Here is a 26,690-nt window from a genome sequence, read left to right on the forward strand (position 1 = left end):
CTTTTAAGGCCCATTTTGATGTCAGCATTCCCTTAATAATTACCGGGTTTGCTAAAAGTAAAGCAATCTCCTTTTTTTTTGGTTTTTGTTGGATTTTGACCTTTAATTTTTAGATGTATCCTTTTAAAGCAAGGGAAGAAATGCTTTCTAGTATTTTGAGCAATGTATCTTGTGGCGATATTGCCTCAATCGCTAAGGTATCGAAATATCCATGAATGACTTAGTCTACAAATATTATTGAGAGCAACTCTCACTAGCAGCATCACCACAAGCGATGAGTCACTCATAGTTGAGCGCATCTCTGACTCATTGTGTAATGTGCACCGTCACGGCTGATGCAATAGGACTTCGACCAAGCGCCTCCAGCTCATTGCATTGCATGCACCATTGCGGCTCAAAAAGACGGCAATCTGCAAGCCCGATCCACATAAAATGCATTTGCTAATAGCACATCTGCACTGATATGAATGCGATCTAAGGGCACATCTAGGCCAATGCGAGAGTGAACTGCAAATTACAACTCAAGCACCTTTGCTCCTTGCACACCCACATACACAGGAGGTACACGCTTCGTGCACTCCACATGAGTAGCATACTCCCTACTAGATTCTATACATACAACAAAAGAGAGCATTTCCATTTAACTATATCATTTCTCTTCTCTATTTCCCAATATAGACTAAAAACCCATCACTTTCTGTACAACACAAAACTTTAACTCAAGCAATTCCCTTAGGACTAGGAACTCACCTGAGCCTCGTACATGAACCAGGTGGTTCCAGTCAAATCCAGGCGACTCCTTGATTTGAAAGCCACTAGAACATGGGACCACTATCCTAGGACCATATGGGCAATTCCATGTCAACTCGATGAGTTTTTGACTGCTAAAACTTCAGCATCACAACCATCCATGTCTCCACATGCCAACTTCTTTCCCACTTTAGAGAATTCAATCATTTTTTTCTTTTATATTTATAGCTGAAAAACAAGTTAATGTTGATCCTTAATTAGGAGAGCTCAAGTGTGAAAAGCGATGGGCAACTTTAATGAAGAACTCCCATGAGTGCACTCATAACAACTATTTTGGACAGGCTACATCTAGAAAAGGCTACAAACTACATGAGGATAAAGAATCAAAATCATTAAACACCATATATAACAGTTTTACAAACACAAAAGTGGCTAGAATCAGCATTATATAAACAAGATGGCACCATATATACGAATTACACTACCCGTCACCTGATCAAAGACCACATAAGCATGCAGGTGGATCAAGTGGCAATATGTCAAATGATCTTTGTGTAACTACTCCGTTTCAACAATCCAGGTGCCGTAAATTCTGGATCATGCTAAGGAGAGTAAAACTCAGTGAAACTCAAATAGTATGAGAAAGGAACCAGTTTTGCAATTTGCATTTGATGTTAATGTGCACTTTTATGTACATGAACTGTCTTCGGACCTTCTATCACCATCGGCAGTGGCCTGGACTTGTGCCGCATACTGCAAGTTCCAAAGAATGTCTTCAATGGAGGGACGTGCTGATGGCTCTGGAGAGAGGCATCTGTTAGTTATGGAGATTACAACAGATAACGATTCTTGTCCAGAAGTACCGAGAACAATTGGGTCCACTATGCGTTTCCTTTCATCACTACTGCTGAACGATCTAGCCTGCACCAAAGGCATGTCTAATTCACATGCACACACATATGTAATACACAAATCTCTCTCCCTCTCTCTCTGGAGGACCTTCAAATCTAAATTGTTCATTTCGATCCATAGGGCAAAGTCCTACTCAGGACTTTTTAGTGGACCCCAAATTTCTCATATCGTATTTATCACACTCTAAGATCAATCTTTATTAAAACAAAAAGATGATTTGAAGCTCAAAAAATGGATCAAACAAATCCCCTTCAAGACTGAATTTTGACAATTCATTTGTGTCAAATCTAGGGAACTTTGAGTGCAAAAGTGTTCTCATCCCTTTCTCGAAATTGATCATATGATGAAGCAAAAATGATTTGACAAAATTTTAGGCCAATCCTCCTATTGAAGTGTGGTCTCCATCAAAAATCCGTCTTAAAGAAATTTTAAACAAAAAAAAGTAAATTTCAAACCAAAAAACTGAATAAACTTTGGTTTCGAATTGTTTTTGGACCATTCATTTTAGTTGTTTAAAACATGTACTTAAAAGATTTAAAATCTACTTTTTTTCTAATTCATGATGGTGGTGGTCAAGATTATCAACCTGAGAAATTTTAAATCCAAAATCATCTCTAAGATGAACTTTTGGAAGGGGACCACATTTTAATGAGCCCGTTTAACTTTCCTCTCTCTCTCTCTCTCTCTCTCTCTCTCTCTCTCTCTCTATATATATATATATATATATATATATATATATATATATATATATTTGATCAATGCTTTTCTCTGTAAGCTGGAGTCTAAACATAGAGAGTACCCTAACCATTTCATTCAGCAAGGATGCATGTTCTCTCTCAATTGTAGTGGGTCCAACAAGTACTTTAAGAAGTATGAAGCCGAAGCCATAAATGTCATCCTCAAGATTTGTATTCTTCCTGGAGATAGAAACATTGAAATGGATCTAAGTCAATATAAGCTTCAAATCCTATATGAAGCACAGGAGGAATAAAGGATTTTTTTCTTTTCCTTTTTCTTTCTTTGGGCAGCAGGGAGAGGGGGTGCGGCGCTGCAAGTACTAATTCCCAGTCCCACAGAAATCAGTGGAATTTTGGAAATTTTTGCTCATGAAATAAGAATATATAGTGTGGATGGGAAACTGAATTCCTTGTGTTGCATAGCTTTCAATAACCATAGAAAGAAGAAGCATGTAATCAGTTGTCATGTCCCATTTGCCAAAGTACTCACTGTAATAAGTTAGGGAACTTTTACATGTCAAAAACAAAAAAAAGTTAGGGAACTTTGACATAATAATTTAGAGAACTTTTACTGTTGATCTTCCTGGAGCTGTTTTTCATTTTCATTCGAAGGAAGGAATGTATTTTTAAAGTATGAATAGTTTAGAAGGTTTCGAATGAGTTCCAATAATTAGGCCTAGATCAAATAATATCCCAATAGGCCCTCACCAGTAATGGCACCGTGTGTACAAGATGAAAGATTACATCCACATATTCAATCCAGTGGGACCTCAGATTGCTTCATGATATAACTGAGCCTCTAAGGGCTGTTTCTTGATAGCAATGTCCATAATTTCTGATAAAAGATTTAGGTTCCCTGGCTTTGACATTCATTTGCTGAAATTTTTCCCCCAAATTTGGTTCTCTTCCTAAACCGTTGACTAACAGATTTTTTTTCACTGGGTAAACTTTTGTGGAACCATTCGCTACTGGTCTTCATATCCACCATTATTTTAGCCTTTCAGGTATAATTGATTGTGGTTACATCTGTAGACAATGGACCAACATGCTGGATGACATGAGAGTACAATATAAAGCACATGAAAGCAATTCAGAACTGACGTGTAAGATTTCTCTCAATATGAATGGGTAGTATTTTGATTGCCAGGATTTCATTCGAATTTGAGTACTTACAAATCAACAAATGAAGAAAAGGGTGAAAGTTCAATACCTCATACATGATCTGGGATCCACATGGACAGACTTTTGGCTTTCTATCCTTCCCTATATATCATAAGAGTACACACTGTGTCACTATTTGAGCAACTGAATGACAACAATGCAACTATATGGCCATGTAATGTACCAAAAAACATATGGTGAAAAAATCATGGATACCTCATGTTTTTCAATTTCTTCAGTAATGATTGCTAGTCCATAGTCACTCAATTTTGCAGTAGCATGCTCATCAAGAAAAATATTATGAACTTTCAATCGATTGTTGAAGAAACCAGGAATTACTCGTGTGTGTAGGAAGTGTACCGCCTTTGCAACACCGACCAAAATATTCAGTCTTGCTGGCCAAGATAAAGATTTCTCTGGAATATACCCTACCAAAATGAATCTTACTAAGTCATCAAGGTGCAGCTAATCTTAAAAATTTGAGAAATCATTAACTACCTTGCACACCCCATATTTACCTGAAAGATGAGTTTGAAGATTTCCACTGGGTATGTATTCATAGACGAGAAAAACCTGCTTAACACCATAGGGATCATGCACACTGTCGAGGCAATGCCCCAAGAGACATACCAAATTGGGATGCCGAAGCTTCGAAAGTAAATCCAGCCGGAGTTTGAGATTTCGAATAGAATATCTTTTAGACAATTCTAAACAGCGTATGACAACGTAAGTACCATTCTCCAAACTTCCCTTGTAAAGCTGGCACAGAACAGGAATATTGGTTGTGGACAGAGCAATTGAAAGGAAATTACCAACTCTTTATATAAACACTAATTGTAGTAGAAACAGCATGTAATTTTGATGTAATTATTCATTCCAAGCAATGTGTTGAAAATTAGGAAAACAGAAACTTTGTGCAAACACACTCTTGATGTACAAGCATGCATAAAGACTTAAAGATATCAGTCAACATTCATATATGTAATCAATTGGAGTTATTTTGGTCATTATTCCTATGATGTTCTTTTCTAGCAGTATTCAGAAGGGAGAACTCATTTTTCTGTCAATATTCCCAGCTATTTGGGGTCGATTCATGAGTCCCAGTCTGTCATTCTACTCTATCAAGGGCCCTACCCTCAGTGAGGCCATAATTCCCCATATCTTTTATCACTATTTCCAACCATGTCATTTTGGATCTACCCCTTGCCCTTTTTGAGCTTTCCACTTGAACTAACTCTCACCCCCGAACATGTATTCTACATTACACATGGCCAGTCCACCTAAGTTTACTTTCTCTCATCGTATCACTTATTGGACCAAACTTGAGTTCTTAATGTATTCATTTTGAATTCTATCCCTTCTTGTCTTATCACTCATCCATCTCAACTATACTTGTCTCATGGATATGTTGTTTCTTGACCGCCCAACATTCTACCCCATATAACAAAGCTAGTCTCACAACTATCCTATAGAACTCGCCCTTTAACTTCATTGGTATGCAGGGATCAGAAAAATTCTAGTTGCACATCCCCACTCTGCCTAATTCTATACGCAACATCTTCCTCAATATCTCCATTTTCTTGAATTATCGATCCAAGATATCGAAAGTGCTTTTTGGTATTTCTTGGTTGTCCATCGTAACTACTTCCTTGTCTCTACTCCTATTGTTATTAAACTTTTATTTCATATACTATGTTTTAGTCCGACTAATTTTAAAACCTTTGGATTCTAGAACATCCCTCTAATGTTCGAACTTTGTGTTGATGCCACTTCGGGTCTCATCGATCAAAATTGTGTTGTCCACGAATAACAAATACCATGGTACCTCATCTTGTAGGTGCCTAGTTAAGTCGTCTATCACTAAAACAAAAGGGTACGGGCTCAACGCTGACCCATGATGTAGACATATTGTCACTAAAAACTCACTCATCTCTTTACTAGTTGTTCATACACTAGTTAGTGCTACCTCGTACGTATCTCTCACCAAGTTGATATAGTATCTAGAGACTCTTTTCTTTTCTAACACCCGCCAAATTAAATCTCGGGTATGCTATCATAAGTTTTCTCTAAATCAATAAAGACCATGTGGAAGAATTTTTCCTTCATCCTAAACCTTTTAATCACTTTTCTAAGTAGGAAAATAGCCTCAATTGGCATAAAGTGACACTAAATATTCCTTATAATATAAGTTTACAAAAAATCTCACGAGATGCGAGTATAAGCCTACTTTATATATTTCTTTCATAGTGGTAATGATATCAAGGATAAAAGACCATACACAACAGATGACAATCATCAAAAATAAAAGAGGGGATGATGAGAGAATATCATAGGCAAAAGAAATATAAAAACAAAACACACCCTTCCTATGGCCACTGTGGTCAGTCCATCCACTCCTCAATTCCCTCCGGAAGATTGTGAGGGAAAGATATATATCTTATCCCCACACAACTCTAAACGTTCTGCAAAACTATGGGCTGTCTATCAAAAAGATTGTTTGCCTTCATAGAAGCAAATATAATCACATTCAGAGGTAGATAATCTCCTTCCACAACAAATGGGAGTAAAAATCTGTTCTTTATGCAACATTGGCAGTAAGATACGCCCTTGTTATCTTTTCGTTCATGAAACATCTGGATTATGTATGAGGGGCATTTTAATCATTTACCCACACCGATGAAAATATGTAGCAAAGCAGGTCTAGGATACCCTTCATTGCGAGAAGGGCATCCAAAAGTCAAGGTTCCCTTGAATAAACCCAGAGTCCAAGTACCTCCCAAAATCCTTCATGTTTTTTCTTACGTTCTCTAGCACAAAACCCTCAACCAGACATTGTTCTTCCTGCATCAAATCCTAAATTCTCTCTCTCTCTCTCTCTCTCTCTCTCTCTCTCTCTCTCTCTCTCTCTCTCTCTCTCTCTCTCTCTCTCTCTCTCTCTCTCAGATATCAAAAAAAAAAAAAAGTAAAGGAGGATGCTGCTGCAACACGGAAAAAGAACTAAAATAGATAAACGCAAACATGATTTTGCAACCTCAAAACCCCTATATTTTTCTTTCTCCCTACCAAACCGTCAGAGTCTCTTTATTGACAATAACCTAGTACTCTTTCTCTGTCTCCCGCTCCCCACCCCCCCTTCCCCCTCAAAAAAAAAACAGAATCTCTATAAGTTCTCTGGAATTATCAACAACAACCTGGACTTATTTCTCCCCTTGCTTGTTTTCTCTAGTTCCTCTAGATATTCTAACTCAACTTGTTATTATCAAATTAAATGGCACGAACCTTCTCTTATGGAGAAATCAGACTACAGTTTTGGTTCATAAACATATCTCTTTGACAATCTTGATGAAACTAACCACCTTATCACCACCCACCAATTTAAATATCGGGTTTCTCATTATCAGCACCCACTAATTTATTTGGATTTTCCATTACAACAAAAATCATTAGCCAATTTTTGGATTAGTCCATGAATATTGAGGTCTGGAACTCATCATGCATCAAATTAAGTTCCATGGCCAAACCTCTATGACATTGAGAGCTACCAAACAAAGATCCATTAGTGACTCTCATACATATAACTCCTAGCAGTCCTGATGTTAACAACAAGTCCATGAACATCTTTATCACTTGCTCTCAGCTTCCAAAGATTGGAGAACTAAATCTATTTCTACTTCAGCACTGATCAATTTTTGGTAGCATGATTACACTTTTGCAAGCAAATTTCTTTATTGCCACTAAACATGGAAGGTTATCAAGGACAAGATCGTAGCTGTGGATTTGGCTCTAGATAGAGATGTCCCAAGCCTCTCATGACACGTACTCCTACTGTTAGTCTTCATGGTTCTCAAACAACTTCTTCCTTTGCAAGCATGACCATATTGCTCTCCAGTATTATAACTGACTTAACTGGGGACATGAAATAATTTGCCACCATTTCTTGTAAGGACACATGAACTTGCCAGGTTATCCAGGATTTGTGATCTTGCCATCATGCCAGTTGCATCTTCTTTGATAGCTTATGGAACCTAAAGACTTGGGCTTCTCATCACATCCGATAAATGCACCTAGGTGTTTTTTGTTAGCTTAATCTATGTCATGAATCATTTAATATCATCCGATACAGCTCATCTTGCTTCCCATATCAGCATAACACATCTCTCAACTAGGTTTGGCATTTATTGTAGCCAATATTTCCCATAAAGAAAAATGACACAACTCATCCCTTTTCCCGAATCAGAGTAATAATGGGATCAACTAGGTTCAGTCATCGGATTTTGCCAAATGATTTCCAAATTCCACACTAATATTTTTCATAATTGACTTAGAGCATTTGCTAATTAATCTTCATATCTTATATGTCTTGTTTGTTCAACAAGTATCCTTGTCACAACGTTTAGCCCACGATAACCTTCTCATACATTTTAGCGAAAGATGATTTTAGGAGAATAAGGGAATTGCTTGGGATCATGGGAAAGCTCAAAAAATGATAAACTCATTGGGGATTGAAGAATAATGTGAAGACAAAAAGGGATTGGGCCAAATGTCTAAAACCTGGTGGTGACACATGAGACACACCCAAGTCCACCCAGCTAAGTCAGTCCAAAGGCAAGCTCAGATAAAAACTCAACCTATTAGAAGCCCGAGTTCATCATAAATTCATAATCCTTGAATGATTGTAAACAACCTGGGCAGAGTAGTCAACCAGCACATGGCCCAAGTAAATGCATTGACCAATTTTGGACTGCCAAAAGGTTATGATGAAGCAGTCCAAGCAACACCCTAGCATGACTTTTTTATAAGGCTTGATTCCTTTATTTAAATATTCCAAAGAGTTATCCATCTCCATTTACATGCACAATGTATAAATATCTTCACTGAGGTAATTTCTATATTATAAAACCAAATGAGTGGCTGAAGACTAAAAGACATATCTACAGTACCTTATGCATTACAATATAATGGAAAATTTAGATTATCCATTTGGGACTGCATATTGTTTAATGCATGCTCTCATTGCTCACACAGACATGTGTGTGTGTGTGGGTGTGTGTGTGGAGAGAGAGAGAAAGAGTTATCCATGATGGCTGGTTGAACCCACATGCTAATGGGCCGAGCCTATTCCCAAATTATTGAACCTTGGATGGCATAAATAAACATCAATATTGTCAGCAATGATGGTGACCTAATTATCACATTATATATTCTTTCTTTGTATGATAGAAATAAGCGCATCCTAGAAAGATGAATGCCACACATATGTCTCAAGCAGGTATGTAATGTCCATACCAAGGTTCAAAAAATGGATTCGAGTGCCTAGGCGGTTTGGGTGCCTGGCTGCCTAGGCGGTTTGGGTGCCAGGCTGCCTAGGCGGTTAGGCGCCCTCCTAGCCCTGACCAAAATCAAACCCCCCCCCCCCACCCCAAACACAAAAAATATAGGAGTTCTTAGGGCTAGTTTATTGCCTTAGGGAGTTTTTAGGGCAATTTTAAAGCCCCAAACTCCTCGTGATTATGAAATAGACAAAAACATAATAGTACAACAATACAATACTACAATGAGTTACTACTAACTTGTAAGCTATAAGACATTAAAATGCTTGAAATCCCAAATGTCATTGTACTGACTTGTAAGTTGTAATCAATTATTTATAAAATAAACTAAAACAAAAAAAATAGAATATCAAAATAAGACACATTGTACAAAAAAGGAATCACTTATTCATAAAAGAATATGATATATGCTCAACTTCATCGTCCAAATGAGAAAAAACCAATAAATCATTAAAAAAATAAATCTTTTTCTTACAAACATGTAAATATATCATAAAAGACAAAAAATAAAAGTAAAAGAAAAAAAACATGATCATAACATATTGTGTTGTAGCAAAATAAAATCAAAACCCTCTTTTAAATATGACAATACTTAAAAAATACCAAAATCAAATCGGTGTCAATGTAAACCTCGACTATTGGGTCGCCAAAAGTACTCAAAATCAACTATTAGAAGCTCCAAATCTACCCATGAACTATTGTCTTCGTTTTGGGAAGAAATCGAAAAAATAAAATGTATCAATCTTTCAATAAATCACAAAATAATAGTTTTTGAGGGGTTTTTCTCACCCTAAATGCCACGGATTGTATATTGGGGGTTTAGAATAACTCCAAAAAGCCTTTTCCCCCCTTTTTAGGGGGGGGGGAAATTATGTATTTTACCCTCACTGGAGGGTTTTGGGGGTTTAGAATACCCCCAAAAACCCTTTTCGCCCCTTTTTAGGGGGGGAATTTATGTATTTTACCCTCACCAGAGGGTTTTTTTCCGCCGCCCGAAAATTGTCACGGGGCGTCACCTAGGCGGCCGCCTAGAGAATAGCGCCTAGGCTGCGCCCAAACCCTATGTGACTTACATCCTCTCCTGTATTCGATAGCATACCCTATGTGACATTACCGGTCTTCCATTATAGGGCTAACCATCAGACTATATTACAAGGACATAGTTACACGAATACAATAATTAGTGTCTGATTCAGATTCACAGAATCCAACTTACCTAAGTATAATTTGCCCAGTCCAGCACAACATGTCTGTACAAGTTCATACGCACATATGTGCTGGTATATATTGATATATAAATTAATTTGCAACATTTTAATAATAAATTAACTGTTAAGAAAATTAAACATGTGGGTTCAAATCAAACACACGCATTTCCAAAACATGAGACACGTGCACCGATGTGTGTCTTACAAAATGGACATTGCTGAAACGCATTTCTCATTCATCCAATCTATGGACTCACATGTCAGCATGGCACACACCTTTTTTGCATATCCAAAAAAAAAATGAAAATTGCCAGACACGAATATCGACAAAGGTTTCTTGTCTGTATGCTTGTCACCACTTGTGTATTCGATTGCAGCACTGGATTCTCCTAAATGTGCGTGTCATGCATGTCATTGTTACATAGCCATCAGATTATCCAACCTCTTATGTCCTTCTAAATCAAAGCTATAGAAAAGATATCAGAGAATTGTAAGAAACCCAAATCAATGATTTTCACCATTCCCACTATGGTAAATTTCTACTAACAGCAAAATAATATTTTTGCATGATTTTGACATCCCATTTGATCATTCTCATGCAAATCTCATATTATAGTATCGTCCGTCCTAAATAATTTATAGTTCACCATCAAGAAGTGTTTTTCGAGCAATAAAAGGCAGCTTCGTTTCACTTGAAAAGTTAGTTAACAAAAGGTCTTAGTCATGACAAATAGTAAAGAGATATCAGTTAATCTATGACATAAACTGGTTGTAAAATGAGGTTGAAGCAAAGTGCAACTCATTGAAAGTATTGAACAACTGAAAGAATGTCGCAGCCTACAACTAGAAACATCAATGGAACATAAAAGATGTGTGGTGATCTAAAAAATAAATGTGGAAAGACCTTAATAATAGACTAATTAAATGCAACTTATCTAGCTTGCAAGCCAAGCATAGATTGGTACCTTCCCAATAGATCCTTCACCTAAATAAGTTGAATGATCAAAGTTCCTTGTCGCCTCTTCTAACTCTTCTAACAAAAACGATCGGTACACAGGCAATCCCTGGGCACCAAGTTTCATTGTTTGAGATATAAATCCTGCTAAGAGACAATAATAACCAACATATCATACTGATAGCTATCGAATGTCCATCAAATGGTCAATGTTTCTAGATCTAGGACATGCCAAGCACCATCTTACAAATCACTTCCACGAAACATAAAGGGAAGGCACGAGTTTCTCATGCACAATTGCAATAGAAAATGAAACAAGCTAGAAACTCATTATCCTTCCTTTAAGACTTGGAATTAACCATATCTGAAACTGTCAAAACTTGCCTTCTTTATCTTCTACTTTGGACTTTCCAATTCGTCACTAACCGACATAATTCCGTAAAGGTTATAAAAATACATTGAAAAATAGTTGTGTTCCATCAACATATGTATGTGTTGTGTGCATTAAACTTGAAATGGCTATGGCTACAAAATTGGACGAAGATGTTCTAAGTTCAACAGTTGGCTGGTGTGACCTGGAGATTCCTTATCTAAAAGTATGTATGTATATTTTGTGTGTGTGTGTATATATATATATATATATATATGGGTTATGTTAGGGTGCTCACACTAAAGAACATTTTATAATTGTACTCAACAAATTTTGGACACTTAGATACCCTTGTTTTGTACACATAGATACCCTTGTTTTGTACATTGAGATTTTTTTTAATAAGGGTATCTTTGGTCTTTAGGAGAGGTACGACATCATCCACATGGGGTGTGACATCGCCCACATTACTCTATGTGAGTGATGTCACACCCCATGTGGATGATGTCACAACTCTTCTAATGACCAAAAATAGCCTTACTAAAAAAATGTTCAGTATACAAAACAAGGGTATATAAGCATCTAAAATTTGTTGAGTACAATTATAAAATGCTCTATAATGTGAGTACCCTAAATGTGTATATATATATATACACACACACACACACACACACAACAAATGCCCAATGGCCCAGATTGAATCTGGGCAATCTAATAGTCACAATTGTATGTCGTATTTAAATTTTAATTTTTTTATACAAATCTAAATCACTTGAAAATTGGTACGTACATTATTACGAAATAGGTGAATCTAATAAAAATATCAAAAGAATAATTCAGAAAAATTAAATTGACCAAAATTCCTCTAAAACTTTCAAGGGTATTTTAGTCAATTTATTTTTGCAGATAATTATTTTAATATTCTTATTTAGTGCACCTTGATGAGAAAAATGGACGCCCCCAATTTCATGTGATTTGTATTTGTAGAAAAAATTTAAAATTAAAATACAAAATGCAGTTATGATCATCCGATCGGCCCAGATTAAGGGCTTACACTATTCCATCAGCCCATGAGCTGACAGAATCTTTTCCCTATATGTGTGTGTGTGTGTGTGTTTGTATGAATTATGTTAGGGTACTCATACATATAAGTATTTACTTATTGTACTCATCATTTTTAGACATTCAATACCCTTACTCCACCATGTAGTAACTATTTTTCTTAGGGGTATTTTAGGCAATTGAATAAGGGTAAAATTGAAATTCTTAATAGAAAGAAGAGCATTTATTACCTATATTGGAGGATGACATCACCCCCATGGAGCAATGATTGCTTTTTAACCACTAATAAATGCCATTACTTTCATATAGAAATATATATCCTACCCCTCCTATTTACAAAAAGTGCCCTTACTAAAAAAATATTTGTATTACAAAACAAGTGTATATGAGTGTCCAAAAAAGTTGAGTGTATTAAGGGAATACTCATATATATGAGTATGCTAACATAATTTTATATATATATATACGGACGAGACTACAACGCCTATGGGCGAAAATGAATAGTGTTTTTCGCCCATAGGTTCATCACTGCCCAAAAAAATCCGACGGTCTGCGTTTTTCGACTGCCACAACAGACATGCTAGGTCCATGACGGTCAAAAATTCACGCAAACCGCAACAGACAACCGTTACGGGTCCGTTCAATGAACCGCCACAGACATAGCAAGTCCGTGGCGGTGGCGAAACACTATAGCACTTTGCCTGTAGGGGTTTTTTAGGTTTTCCTATATATATATATATATATATATATATATATATATATATATAGGAGAAAAATTTTCATTTGCCCTAAACAGACTGCTACAATGGTGTTCCCTCCCCATTTTGTAGGATCTAACCCCAAAATGTTTCCACACATCCTCTTCATCCTGGCAAAGATCATGAAAAAGAAAAAAGGAAAATTTATCAAAATGCACCTAAGATATTAACTATATAACATTTTAGTTTCTTTTCTAGGATTATCTCAAAATCTATTTTCATATCTAATTATAAAATTTTAAATTCCAAAAATAGTTCAAATCAAGTAGATCTATAAACATATGAATATGTTGAAATGGACGGTCTAGATAATGTGTTTCAAAATGCATTATTTTTGGGACTCAATTTTATTTTATTTTTTCGTACTCATACATCTCATTGTTAAGAAGATCAATTAGAGGGTTTTTCAACATTAAAACAACCTTTCTTAATGGATTTTTTATGGGCATCTGTAATTCTACATTTTAAGATTGGAACTTTCTATAAGTGTTTTCCATATATATATATATATATATATATATATAAGCAAAAGTTTATATAGAGCAGAGGCTCTAAACAATCAAATTTGAGCCTATCTCAAAAATTTCACTAAAAGAGGTTGTTTTGACGTTCAAATATCTTCAAATTGATCATCTCGACATCAAGAAGCATAGACATGAGAAAAAAAAAAGTTTTCAAGTTTTGGAAATAGTGTATTTTGTAACACATTTTTCGACCGTCAATTTTCAAGATTTTCTAGATTTCAAAGATCTATCGATCTACTCTATTTTTTAAGCTTTAAACTTTATAAATAAATATAAAAGATATTTTAAGGCAATCACAAAGATTTCCAATATTGAAACCACATTTCTCGATACCATTTGAAGGTAGGCTCTAATTTGATTGTTTAGAGCCTAGGCTCAGAATAGTTGAAAATGGGTAAAATGTCAAACAGTTGATAAGCTAGGTGTATTTTGATAAATTTCCAAAAAAAAATGGAAAATGGGTTTTATGAGTAAGGAGAAAATGCAATGAATATGGGCTGTCTCTAAATAAAATGCAATGAATATGGGTTGTCCAATTTAGAGAAGAAATGACATGTTTAGATCGATGCTCTAGGCTTAATTAAGACCAAATTTTGTAGATGACCTAATCTTCACCAGATATGAAATGAGCAGCCAGCACTCATCAAGTTCCAAAAAGCAAATTTTTACATTTTTTTTTCGGAATGTTTGATGTGCGTCTCCAAATCTAGGGCAGCAAAAATTCCCATATGCCCCTAAAATGGGGGAGGGCACACCATTGTAGCAGTCCAACCAAGGAAATATGAAATGTCTTCCCTATATATATATATATATATATAGGGTGTGGTTTCTATAAGGTTGCAACCTTAAACAATCGAATTAAGGCGTACCCCGAAATTTTATCATAATATGTAATTTTGGTGTAAAAATTTTCTAGGATTATCTCAAAATCTATTTTCATATCTAATTAAAAAATTTTCAATTCCAAAAATAGTTCAAATCAAGTAGATCTATAAACATATGAATATTTTGAAATGTACGGTCAAGATAATGTGTTTCAAAATGCATTATTTCTGGGACTCAATTTTATTTTATTTTTTGGTATTCATACATCTTGTTTTTAAGATGATCAATTAAATGGTTTTTCAACATTAAAACAACCTTTTCTGATGGATTTTTGAGGTGCATCTGTAATTCTACATTTTAAGATTGGAACTCTATATAAACTTTTTCCATATATAAATAAATAAATAAATATATATATATATATATATATATATATATATATATATATATATATATATATATATATATATATATGAATTGTATATAATGAGACCATTTACCTTTTTTACAAAGAGGTCACAATTACTTACTACCATTTGATGTGAAATCTAATAGCTTAGATTTGTTACAAAGTTTGAGAAAATTTCTTTTGAATTTTGAGTTTGGTCAATAAAATAAATGCAACCATCCAATTTCACATCCAACGGTCAAGATTAATTGTGACCACCTCGTACCAAATACGAAATACAATTGTGACTAATGGATCGGCCCAAATTCAATCTGGACCATTGGGCATTTACTGTAGCTGTCAGCTAGGGGGCTGACCTTAGACTCTCATATATATATATATATATATATATATATAGGGAATGGATTATTTCATTCAATGGGCTGATAGCTACAGTGTCAGCCAACGGTCTAGATTCAATCAGGGCCGATCTGACAGTTACAACCTCATTTTGTATATGAATTTTTATTTTTTTTCTACAAATCCAAATCACTTAAAATTTTAATGTTCCAAAAAACGATTCGCCCGGCGCCTAGAAAAATATTTCCGCACGCCTCGACCTGGGCGCCCTAACACAGGCTGCTGTACCTGGGCGAGTGCCCAGGCAAGCTAGGCGGGCACCCAGGGCCCAAGAAAGTTGACATTTTTTTTTTTTTTTAACGTCGCTCAAAAGGGCAAAGGGGATCATTTTGACCCCCAAGTTTGTATGAAATAAGTTTTGGGGTTTATTTTTAAACCCCAAAGTGAAACAAAACAAGAAACCCTCAATCTTAAACTTATTTATGAGAATCTAAAGTAATTTCAGAGAATCGAAAGTACTTTTTGTGGATTGAAAAAGATTGTTTTTCTGATTGAAATTATTTGGTATTATAAGACTTTTCTGTTGATTCGTAGCTCGATTGAGGTAACCAACATCGAAGATCAGAAATTGGGTAGAAAAGGTCAGTTTGTAATCTTTATTTGAGTTATATTTTTTCAATTTGAGATGTCTTTGGCGGGGTCTACTAGGGGTGGAGATCTGGGATGGAAATATTGTGTTAACCCTGATAAGAATGACAAATAAAATTATGTGCAATTTTTGTGGACATTTTTCTAATGCCGGCATAAATAGATTTAAGATACATCTTGCCGGCATTAGAGGTGATGTTGCCCCATGTAAGAAAGTCCCAGATCTTGTAAAGAAAGAAATTTTGGAGTACATTGAAGTTGAAAAGAGTAAAAAGTTGCAAAATAAAAGGATATAACAGAATTAAAGTCTGGGATCCATATTTTTTATGATAATATTGACACTAAAGAAGAGGATGAAGAGGGGGAAGAACAGGTAGCCATGATTGATACTCAGAGCTCTAAGACCAAGAGGGTTTTTAGGTCTAAGAAGGCTCGTACGAGAGGGCCTATAGATAGATTTTTTACACCTAGCCCTGAGACAGTAATTGAGAAAGGCAAGGGAGGAAAAAGGAAAAACAAAGTGACAATTGAAAATAGGTTTAAGAAGAAAGATAGAGTCAGGGTGATTCAGTATATTGCTCGGTGGTTTTACCATTCGGGCATTTCTTTTAAAACTGCTCGCTTGAATAGCTTCCATACAATATTGGAAACAATTGGGCAATTTGGGCTAGGTTTGAAAGTTCCAATTCCTTATGAGATTGGAGAGCCACTACTGAAGAAAAAAGTTGAATACGATAACAAATATCTCAAGACTCATAAGAAGGGATGGGCTAAATTTGGGGTTTAATGACAGATATGTGGAGTGATAGGAGGAGGAGAAGTAACATGAATTTATTAGTAAATTGTACCACGGGTACAGTTTTTTTATGCTCAATCGATACTTTCAATGATGTTCATGATGCGCATTATATAATTTCTTTCATTGATAAGGGCATTGAGGAGGTTGGGCAGGAACTTGTAATTCAAGTGGTCAAAGATAATGCTGCTCCCAATCTAGCTGCAGGTCATTTGCTTCGACAGAAGAGGTCTCACATATTTTGGACTCCTTGTATTGCACATTGCATAGATCTTACGCTTGAAACAATTGGTGAATTGCCTACTGTTAAAGGAATTATTTTTAAGGCTAAGGAGATTACAATCTTCATATACAGTCACATACTTATCCTTCGCATAATGCGCAAGTTTACAAAAAAGAGAGAGCTAGTGAGGCCTTGGGTCACTAGATTTGTCACTGCCTACCTTAGTCTACAAAGCATGTATAGAAGGATAATCGCATTAAGATCTATATTTACTTCAGAGGAGTAGAGCAGGTGTAAGTGGTCTAGAGATGCTAAGGGAAAGAAGGCACGAGATATTGCTCTTTCAAAATATTTTTGGCGTGGGGTGAAGCATGCGATATTAGTATTTCTTCCCTTGATGAAGGTCTGGCGCTTGGTTGATTCTGATAAGTCTTTCAAGGGCTTTATATATGATGTAATGGAAAGGGCTAAGAATGAAATTGCAGAGAATTTGGGCAATGATGCAGCGAAGTATGCCCCAATTTGGGAGATTATAGATAACAAATGGGATAGGCAGCTCCATACACCATTGTATGCAGACATATCCAAGATAAGATATCAACTGAAGAGCTAATTTTGTACAAGTGTTCTTTGATGTCATTTGGGAAAGATATGGCATTAAGACAAAGAAACAAAGAAGAACCAGGTACTATTCTTTTGACTTTGTTTTATAAAATATAAATTTATAATTTTCTTTCAAGTTATAATAATGTTAAATACCTAAATTAATTATAAAAGTTGCCCACATATTGTGGCCCAATGGTGGAGACAACATGGGTGTAGCGCTCCAAACCTCCAAAAGATGGCTATACGGATATTGAGTTTGATAACCACCTCTTCTGGTTGTGAGCGCAATTGGAGTTTGTTTGAGATGGTGTTTTACTATTTTATAATTTATATGCTTTTTTTGTTTATACGTTCATTTTGTTATATAGATTCATAAAAGGTAAGAAGATCATAGACTCGTAGTAGTTACTTATGTATTATTTTTCCTTATAGGTGCATACAAAGAGAAGAAATAGGCTTGAGCAAAAGAAGCACAATGACTTGGTTTTTGTTAGAGAGAATAAAAGGCTCAAGGAGAAGAAAAACCAACCAAAGAAGACCCTATCTCTTCGAAAGACATGGAGAATGCTTCAGATTGGCTAGTTAGTGACCCTGGTACTGAGGAGGTCTTCCCTGGAGACATGGGAAATGGTCGAGGGAGCTTCGGGGCAAGCTTTTGATCCTAAGAGGGCCACTGGAGCAACTTCTTATGCTCGTACTTCACGGAGGGAGATAGAGAAAGAGGAGGCAGATTCAGAAGAAACTTTGGAAGAAGAGGAATATGTTAAAGAGGGTGATAATTCTGATGATGAAGGCCTCAATTCTAATGCAGATGAAAGCAATGAAGATGATGATTCTGATTCTTATTGATGTCTTGATTGTCTTCTCTCTTCTTTTGAAGTAACTTTAATACTTTATTGCACCATCTTGGTTTGGGCTTTAGACATTTGGACGATTTTTATTTAGTTGTGGTTTGTAATTTTTTTGCCTTTTCGGACTATTTTGTTGTGTAGTTTACTGATTTTTTTATAGTTTTGGAAGTCAGTTTGTTGATGACTTGGAGAGTTGGAGACTTGGATGTTATTATGGTTTATTTTATGGATATGGAATATGGAGAATATGAGAGTTGGAGAGCTTACCATAGCGTATTAGACTTTTAAATGTTTTGTATGGTTCAAAATTTTGAATAAGTTTATTCTCAACCTGATTACCTTAGAGGCTGAGACATGTGATATGTTTGTATATAAAAACGTATGTTGCGAACTTGCGATATTTCCAATTTTCAAATGGAATAAATTACAAAATTTGACACAAATATATGCATATATGTGTATTTGGATAGCAAATATATAAAAAAAAACTAAGAATTTGCACCACAGGGCGCCCAAGGTTCTGGGCGCCCGCCTAAGCGCTGGGTGCTGGGCGCCAGGCAAGCTGCCTAGCATTTTTTGAAACCTTGTGAAATTTTAGGAGTTCATTCTTCTCATCAAGGCACACTTAATAAAAATATTAAAAAAATAATTCGTAAAATAAAAACTTACCAAAATACCCCTAAAACATTTCAAGGGTATTTTGATTAATTTATATTTTGTGAATTACTTTTTTTATATTTTTATTAGATTCTCCTATTTTTGAAGAATAGACGTTCAAAATTTCAAATGATTTGGATTTTTACATGAAATGAGGTTGTGACTATTGGATCGGGCCCAGATTCAATATGGGCCATTGGCTGACACTATAGCTGTTAGCCCGTGGGCTGACATGATCCTTTTCCATATATATATATATATATATATATATATATATATATAAAAAAAAATACTACAAAATACCTATAAGTGAATTTCTACAAAACTTCACCTACGGCTTTATCACTATTCAAAGTTTATCACACAGTCACAGATATCAGATAGTTTTTTAATTTTAATAGTTTTTTTACAAATCATAGTGATCTAAAATTTTGTAAGTGTGTGCACCTTCATGAGATGCACATAACTAATATATAAAACAAATAATTATGATAAAAGTTACGCAAAATATCCCTATAAAGTTTTAAAGGTAATTTCATCATTTTACTTTATGGCTATTATTTTTTAAACATTTAATTTTGGTGCGACTTGATCATATGCACACGTTCCAAATTTTAGATAAATCTGATTAGTACAATAATTATAAAAATTCAAATACTACCAGACAACTGCGATCGTGTGTTGAACTTTGGACGGTGATGAGGTGTAGGTGAAGTACTATAGAACTTCACCTATAGGCGTTTTGTAGATGCTTATATATATATATATATATATATATATATATATATATATATATATATATATATATATATATATATATATATATATATATATATATATATATATATATATATATATATATATATATATATATATATATATATATATATATATATATATATATATATAGGAAAACACTACGCAACGACTATAAGCGAAAATGAACAGTGATTTCGTTATGCTTATCATCGCCAAAGTTCATCGCACGGTCACGGTTGTCCGGTAGCGTTTCATTTTTCATTTTTTTTCTACATATCGGAATGATCTGAAATTTGGAACCTGTGTTCATCAAAAATAATAAAATCTAATAAAAATATAAAAAAATAAAAATATAAATTGATCAAAATACCCCTGAAAATTTGCAGGGGTATTTTGGTCAAATTATATTTACGAAATTGTTTTTTTCATATTTTTGTTAGGTGCGCCTTACTAAGATGTACATACCCTCCAAATTTCAGATCATTCCATTTATAGAAAAAAAAAGAAAAATGAAACACTACTGGACAATCATGATCGTACGATGAACTACAGATGGTGATGAGCATAGGTGAAATCACTGTTCATTTTCGCTTATAGGCATTGGGAAGAATTTTCCATATATATATAGTAAGTAAAGGAATGAGATGGCTGACTGTATCGGCAAAAGAAGTTTTAAGAGAATCTAGAAAAAGAAATTTGGTGGTGGAAATTCCGAGAAAGAAACTTGGTGGTGGAGTGATGAGGTCCATAAGACCATTAGTGAAAAATGATCATGTTAGTGTAATAGAAACGATCAAAGGTTAGAAGACTACAAAATTGTTAAGAAAAACTCTAAACAAATAGTAAGTAAAGCGAAAATTAAAACATATGATAATCTATACAATAAATTGGGAATAAGAGAAGGTGAAAAAGATATCTTCAAATTAGCAAAAATAAGAGAGAAAAAGTGTAGGGATCTAAACCATATTAAATACATTAAGAATGAAGATCAAAGGGTCTAACGAGGTCAACGAAAGGTGGAGAGTTTAGTTTAAAAAAATTATTAAATGACGAACACAATGGAAACATAGTAATAGAAGCAATTGTTGGTATAAATGAGGGCAGAGGTCATAAATACAATCGTAGGATAAGGATGTCAGAAGTGAAAGAAACTTTGTAAAGAATGAAGATAGGAAAGGCTCTAGGACCAGATGTTATCCCCATAGAGGTTTGAAAGTGTGACTAATTGACGAAGTTGTTTAACAAGGTGCTGAGAACAAAAAACATGCCAGACGAATGGAGGAAAAGTATTGCGGTATCTATTTACAAGAACAAATGAGACATACAAAATTGTGTGAACTATCAAGGGATCAAACTTATGAGCCATACTATGAAGCTCTGGGAGAGAGTGATTGAGCAATGACTAAGGCATGAAACGAGTGCATATGAAAACCAATTTGGTTTTATGCCAGGAAGGTCAACAACCAAGGTATTTTCCTACTTAAGAAACTGATTAAGAAGTTTATGGCGAAGGGAAAAGACCTCCACAAGGTCTTCATTGACCTAGAGAAAGCTTATGATAAAGTACCTCAAGATTTGATTTGGAGGGTGCTGAAAAAGAAAATAGCATTTAGACACTACATCGACTTGATGAGAGATGTACGATGGTGCACTAACTAGTGTGCAAACAACTAGGGGAGAGACGAGTGAGTTTTCAATGACAATAGGTCTACACAAGGGTCAGCATTGAGCCCGTACCTCTTTATCTTAGTTATGAACGACTTAACTAGGTATCGTGGTGCATGTTGTTCGCAGGTGACATAGTTTTGATCAATGAGACCCAAAAAGGCGTCAACACAAAGTTAGAACTTTAGCGGGATGTTTTAGACTCCAAAGGTTTTAAAATTAGCCGAACTAAGACAGAGTATATGGAATGTAAGTTGAATAATAATAAGAGTAGAGACGAGGAAGTAGTTAAGATTGATGACCAGGACATACAAAAATGACCGCACTTTCGATACTTTGGGTCAATAATCCAAGAAAATGGAGAGATTGAGGAAGATGTCACACACAAAATTAGAGCTGAGCGAGCGAAGTGGAGATATGCAACTGGAATTTTATGTGATCGCCATATACCAATGAAGCTGAAGGGTAAGTTCTATAGGATAGTTGTGAGACCAGCTTTGTTTTATGGGACAGAATGTTGGACGAACAAAAAACAATACACCCATAAAAAAAGTGTAGCAGAGATGAGGAAGTTGAGATTGATGAGTGGCAAAACAAGAAGGGATAGAATTCGAAATGAATCCATTGGGGAAAGTTCAGGTGTGGCACCAATAGGATATAAGATGAGAGAGAGAAAACTTATGTGGGCTAGCCATGTGTGGCATTGAACCAATACAGCACCTGTTAGGAGGTACGAGTTAGTTCAAGTGGAAGGACTGAAAAGGGCAAGGGGTCGACCCAAAAGAACGTGGATGAAAGTAGTCCAAATAGATATGGGGATCTATGGCCTCAGAAATGGCCTTAAATAAAGCAGAATGGCGGATCAAGATTCGTGTAGCCGACCTCAATTAATTGGGAAAAGACTATGATGATGATATATATATGTTGGCTGTTAATAACATATTTGAGTGGTTTTTCCGTACTTTTTATTTTATTTTTCCGACCTGCCTGACCAATGATAAGGCCTGTTTAACAAACTGGAATGGTGCCCTTATGGTTTTACCATAACAAAAATGGACTGACCATATGGCTTTTATTTTTTTTATGAAGTGACTGATCATATGGCTTACATGTTGAGATATATACCACATAATGATCTGATAGCAACATTGTAAAATATCACTAGGACAAGTGATGCAGACAGATATTGAGTACGATGCCTCAAAACACACAAGTGAGCAACAAAAGATAATAGTAGGTATTTTGTTCTGGAACTCTATCCGTCAACTTAAGTCTGCAATTAGATATTAGAATCACATAAATGTGTAAGATAATGTCATTAGTCTTGATTCTCCATTGCACAACACGCAAAAGGACACTTCAATCACTCTTATACTTTGATATACAATACCATACTTCCTATTTTTATTGTCCATAATTTGAAAGGTGAATAATTCCTTTCTAAAAGCTACACTTCCAACAACAGAACATCTCACACTTCAATACATGCCAACAAACACCGAACTACAGATAGCACTCAAAAGACATTCCTTTACAAGAATCATTTCAGTTGTCTACTACTTTTTTGGGTAAAAAAATAATAGTATTTATAAATAACTGAAATCAATAAAAAGTAAGTACTCTCTTTTTCTTTCCTTGTTTGGGGGGGGTAGGTCAAATTTCAATTGTTTATATTCCAAAACCAAGAATTATTTGTAAGGGGATTAATATTGTGAATAGAGCTCATAACTCTAGTTTGCACCAGCAACATCATAGTCGTTGGGTAGGAGAACGGGAATGGTTCTGGGATCAGGGGCAGGATCGATGGAGCGAAGCTATATTGAAGATCCCTGTGTTAGTGATCAATTATTATATAAAGGTGCAGGATCCTGTATGTAAGTAACGAATTTTCCAAGGACATGTTTTGGAGTTTCTTAATTCAGGGAGCGCATTATTAAAAGCGATCCAAAATATTACGGAGCGAGGAATAACTTTTATAGGAGCGAGCTCTATTTTCTTAGATTACGAGTTCCTCGTGTGGGTAATAAACTTTAAAATGTAGCTTCCAACGTTGTTAACCAATAACATGTAGGCGTAGTCCTTCTATGAAATAAATATGGAACTTTAAAGTGATCCCATATTGGTGGGATCTGGATGCCATATATGCCGATGCTTGTATTCCCTTATTTTGGAATCTACATTCCAATGCACTCTAGAGCGCAAACCATAAGACTAGGGATCTATATCCTGTAATGTTTAGGAACGCGAAATTATACTGTAAGAAACTCATTCTCTTATGAGATGGAGCGAGATCCCGAAAACACTAAATTGAGTTTCAAATGAGATCCACTCCAGAATCGAGAGAATTGAGGTTCTGCAAGGGATCGCCAAGCAAGGGCGGAGATCCCGGTAACTATGAGCAACATACAAAAAACCAAAAGATAGCAGATTCTTATGACCATAATGAACAAAATCACAACAGAGTTCAGCAAATGTGGCTTCTGCGATGAAAACTTAGTGTCTTCTCACCAATGTAGACTATATTCAAAGCGAGTTCAGACAAATGTGGCTTCTGCAATGAAAATCTAGTGTCTTCTCACCAATGTAGACTATATTCGAAGCTCAAACGTACTTTTTTTTTTTTGGCCATTTAGCGAGCTCAAATGCCCAAGGTCAAGCTTGTCACACACATGCACCTTCCTGTTGAAAAAGGGCTCATCAAACACTCAAAGCCAGCCTTTCAAATGCTTGAGATACAGACTTTTTAAGGATGATATTTTTAATGCGGGAAGTTTTTTTATCAGACACAAGCAAAGCACCTTACTGATAAAGGCAGTGTCATTAGGAAGAAAAATATAACATGAGGGGGATGCACTGGTTATAATGCCAATGCAGATGCGAGAGATTTACAAGCATAATTTGCAAATTAATTAAGGTTCAGAAGTCAATGAACGTCTTACTTCCTTATGGACCTATCATTAGTGCTATAAATATACAGTTTCCACAATAAATTTTTGACAAAGAATCCACTTCTAACAAAGAGAGTTTGCTCATGAAGCTAGTTATAGAAATCTTAAGCTTGTCAACAAAGGACACATCTATGGTTCATTTCTCATGCGTCAGTCTCAGAGGATCAGTGCAGAAGTTTCATAAGAGAAATGTAGATAATAATACAAATTGGACCACTTACTTGCATTAGCGAGCAGCTCAGTGGAGAAACCTGTCGGAGAGTTTTCAGTTGTTGTCTTTGGGATTAGATTCTGCTCTGATATCTCTCTTTTACAGCATCTTTTGCAGAGAATCAGGGCCACAAAAACAAGCACAAGAAGAAATAGAGCAATCCCTCCAATGATGCCAATTAATATACCTAAGCTTATAACCACAGTTTGTTCAGTTGATTTGCCAAAGCCTTGACAATAAGAAGCCTGGTGCTGGTGCTGAGAATTTACATATAAACAGTTCCCAGCAAACTTGACCACCCTTTTCTCTGCCTCTGAGCCCAAGCAAGAGGGCAAAGCTCCACTCAATCGATTTGAAGATACATCAACAAATCCAAGTGAGCTACTGCATCTCAGAGAACCAGGGAGAGCTCCACTGAGAGAATTTGAAGCGAGATTCACGTAAGTGATATTGGGCAATGAGAAAATCATAGGTGGTGGAACCCCATCAACGAAATTGAATGAGAGGTCAAGATGTTGGAGATTGTCTAACTCACCATATTCTGGAGGGACCTCACTCGAAAACAGATTCTTACTCAAAAGAACAGTGATTACCCCAGCAGGAAGCTCTGGTAAGTGAGGCCCCAATCTGTTACCCCTCAAATCAAGAGATTGAAGCCCTGTTAAACCTTTTAATTCGGGCAAATTGCCTGAAAGACTGTTCTCTGACAATGCAAGGACTTGAAGAGTCTTGATTTTGGCCATGGAAGGAGGCACTGGTCCCTTAAACCTATTCTTGTTCAAACTCAATACCGATAAGTTCTGAAATGAATCGAACCAATTGGGCAGGGTATCATTAAAGAAATTGTTGTCAAGTTTCAAAGTTTGGATTCTTTCCATGTTGGAAATCTTCTGAGGAACACTACCAAACAAGAAATTCGACCCAAAATCAAGAATTTCGATCGAACTAAGCCTATGAATCTTGTCAGAGAGAGGACCCCAAATCCCCAAAGAAACCATGCTCACCACCCTCAAGCTGTTAAGCCTACACAGAGTAATGATGAAAGAATCCATTGAGAACTGGTCTGATAGGGTCTGGCCAGAGATTGGGAAGCCATCAAACTCCACATACTTTACTGGTTTTTCGCCAACAATTCTGAGTTCGATGACTGAGTCATCTTTGCAGACAATGCTTACCTTTGACGAGGAAGGCGAGTAGCAGAGATCAGTAGTGATGTTCCAGGCATTCAATGCTTGTGGGTATTCAAGATGCCTCCTCAGCTGCTGAAGGATTTGGGTTTGAGAGGACGGTAGTGGCTGCGAAATGGGAAAGAAGAAAACCCATGAAAACAGAAGCAAGACCACTGCAAGGAAAGGTGCCATGCGTGAGTTTTTGCAGGAACAGAGTTGATTTAGAGAGAGAGAGAGAAGAGAAAGAGAAAGAGAGAGAGAGAGAGAGAGTTGTAAGGCTTCTGTAATGAGGTTTAGAAGGGAAAGAGAGAAGCATGCAGACTACTCTGTTAGTGGGTTTTTGGATTCAGTGGTATTCTGAAGCAGAGAGAGAGAGAGAGAGTTCCCAAATGCTTCTGGTTTCAATTGAAACTAAGAGATCCTCTGCAATGAGTTTAGAGAGAGTTAGCAGCCAAGCTAAGTAGCCTTTCTTAGTGGAAAATGTAAGTTTTTCTCAGTAAGTATAGAGGGAATGCCGCCCACCTAAGCATCCCATTTTCAGAAGAAAATGAGACTTTGCCTGAAATGAATTTGGTGCTTGAGCTGAGTTCTAGAGAGAGAGATCACAACAGTTGGCACATGGAGTGTATTGATTTGGATGTAGATTGGTTGATTGCTGGCATTAATGGAGGTAGTTGCCCGCACCACAGAAATGTAGAGAGAGAAAGAGACATACGGCACCACACAAATGTAGAGAGAGAAACAGAGAGAGGGTCCAGCGATAGTAGACTGGTAATCAAGTCAGGAACCGGTCTTTGTCTGAAGTGGGCTCTACGAT

At 35.9% G+C, this 26,690-nt stretch overlaps 1 protein-coding gene across 8 annotated transcripts; it reads right to left on the reverse strand.

The window, feature by feature from the left end:
* Window positions 1–1,120: 1,120 nt before the first annotated feature.
* LOC18435022 (Leucine-rich repeat protein kinase family protein) lies at window positions 1,121–26,690 on the reverse strand. Of its 8 annotated transcripts, none has more exons than XM_020667777.2 (7): window positions 24,715–26,690; window positions 11,064–11,200; window positions 4,079–4,319; window positions 3,777–3,988; window positions 3,610–3,662; window positions 2,468–2,579; window positions 1,121–1,671 (listed from the first exon to the last, which is right to left on the reverse strand). In XM_020667777.2, exons 1-7 carry the CDS (start codon window positions 26,063–26,065, stop codon window positions 1,438–1,440), a joined length of 2,340 nt encoding a protein of 779 aa, XP_020523436.1. In that variant the 5' UTR covers window positions 26,066–26,690; the 3' UTR covers window positions 1,121–1,437. The 8 variants fall into 8 exon arrangements, 6 of the variants coding, with proteins under 6 accessions (XP_020523436.1, XP_011623743.1, XP_088726990.1 ...); XM_011625441.3 differs by having other exon boundaries at window positions 11,064–11,197; window positions 24,715–26,687; XR_016058556.1 differs by lacking the exon at window positions 3,777–3,988.

This window comes from Amborella trichopoda, chromosome 6, assembly GCF_054954075.1.
Source record: "Amborella trichopoda isolate Santa Cruz 75 chromosome 6, AtrichopodaSantaCruz75HAP2 v2.0, whole genome shotgun sequence".
NCBI lineage: Eukaryota > Viridiplantae > Streptophyta > Magnoliopsida > Amborellales > Amborellaceae > Amborella > Amborella trichopoda.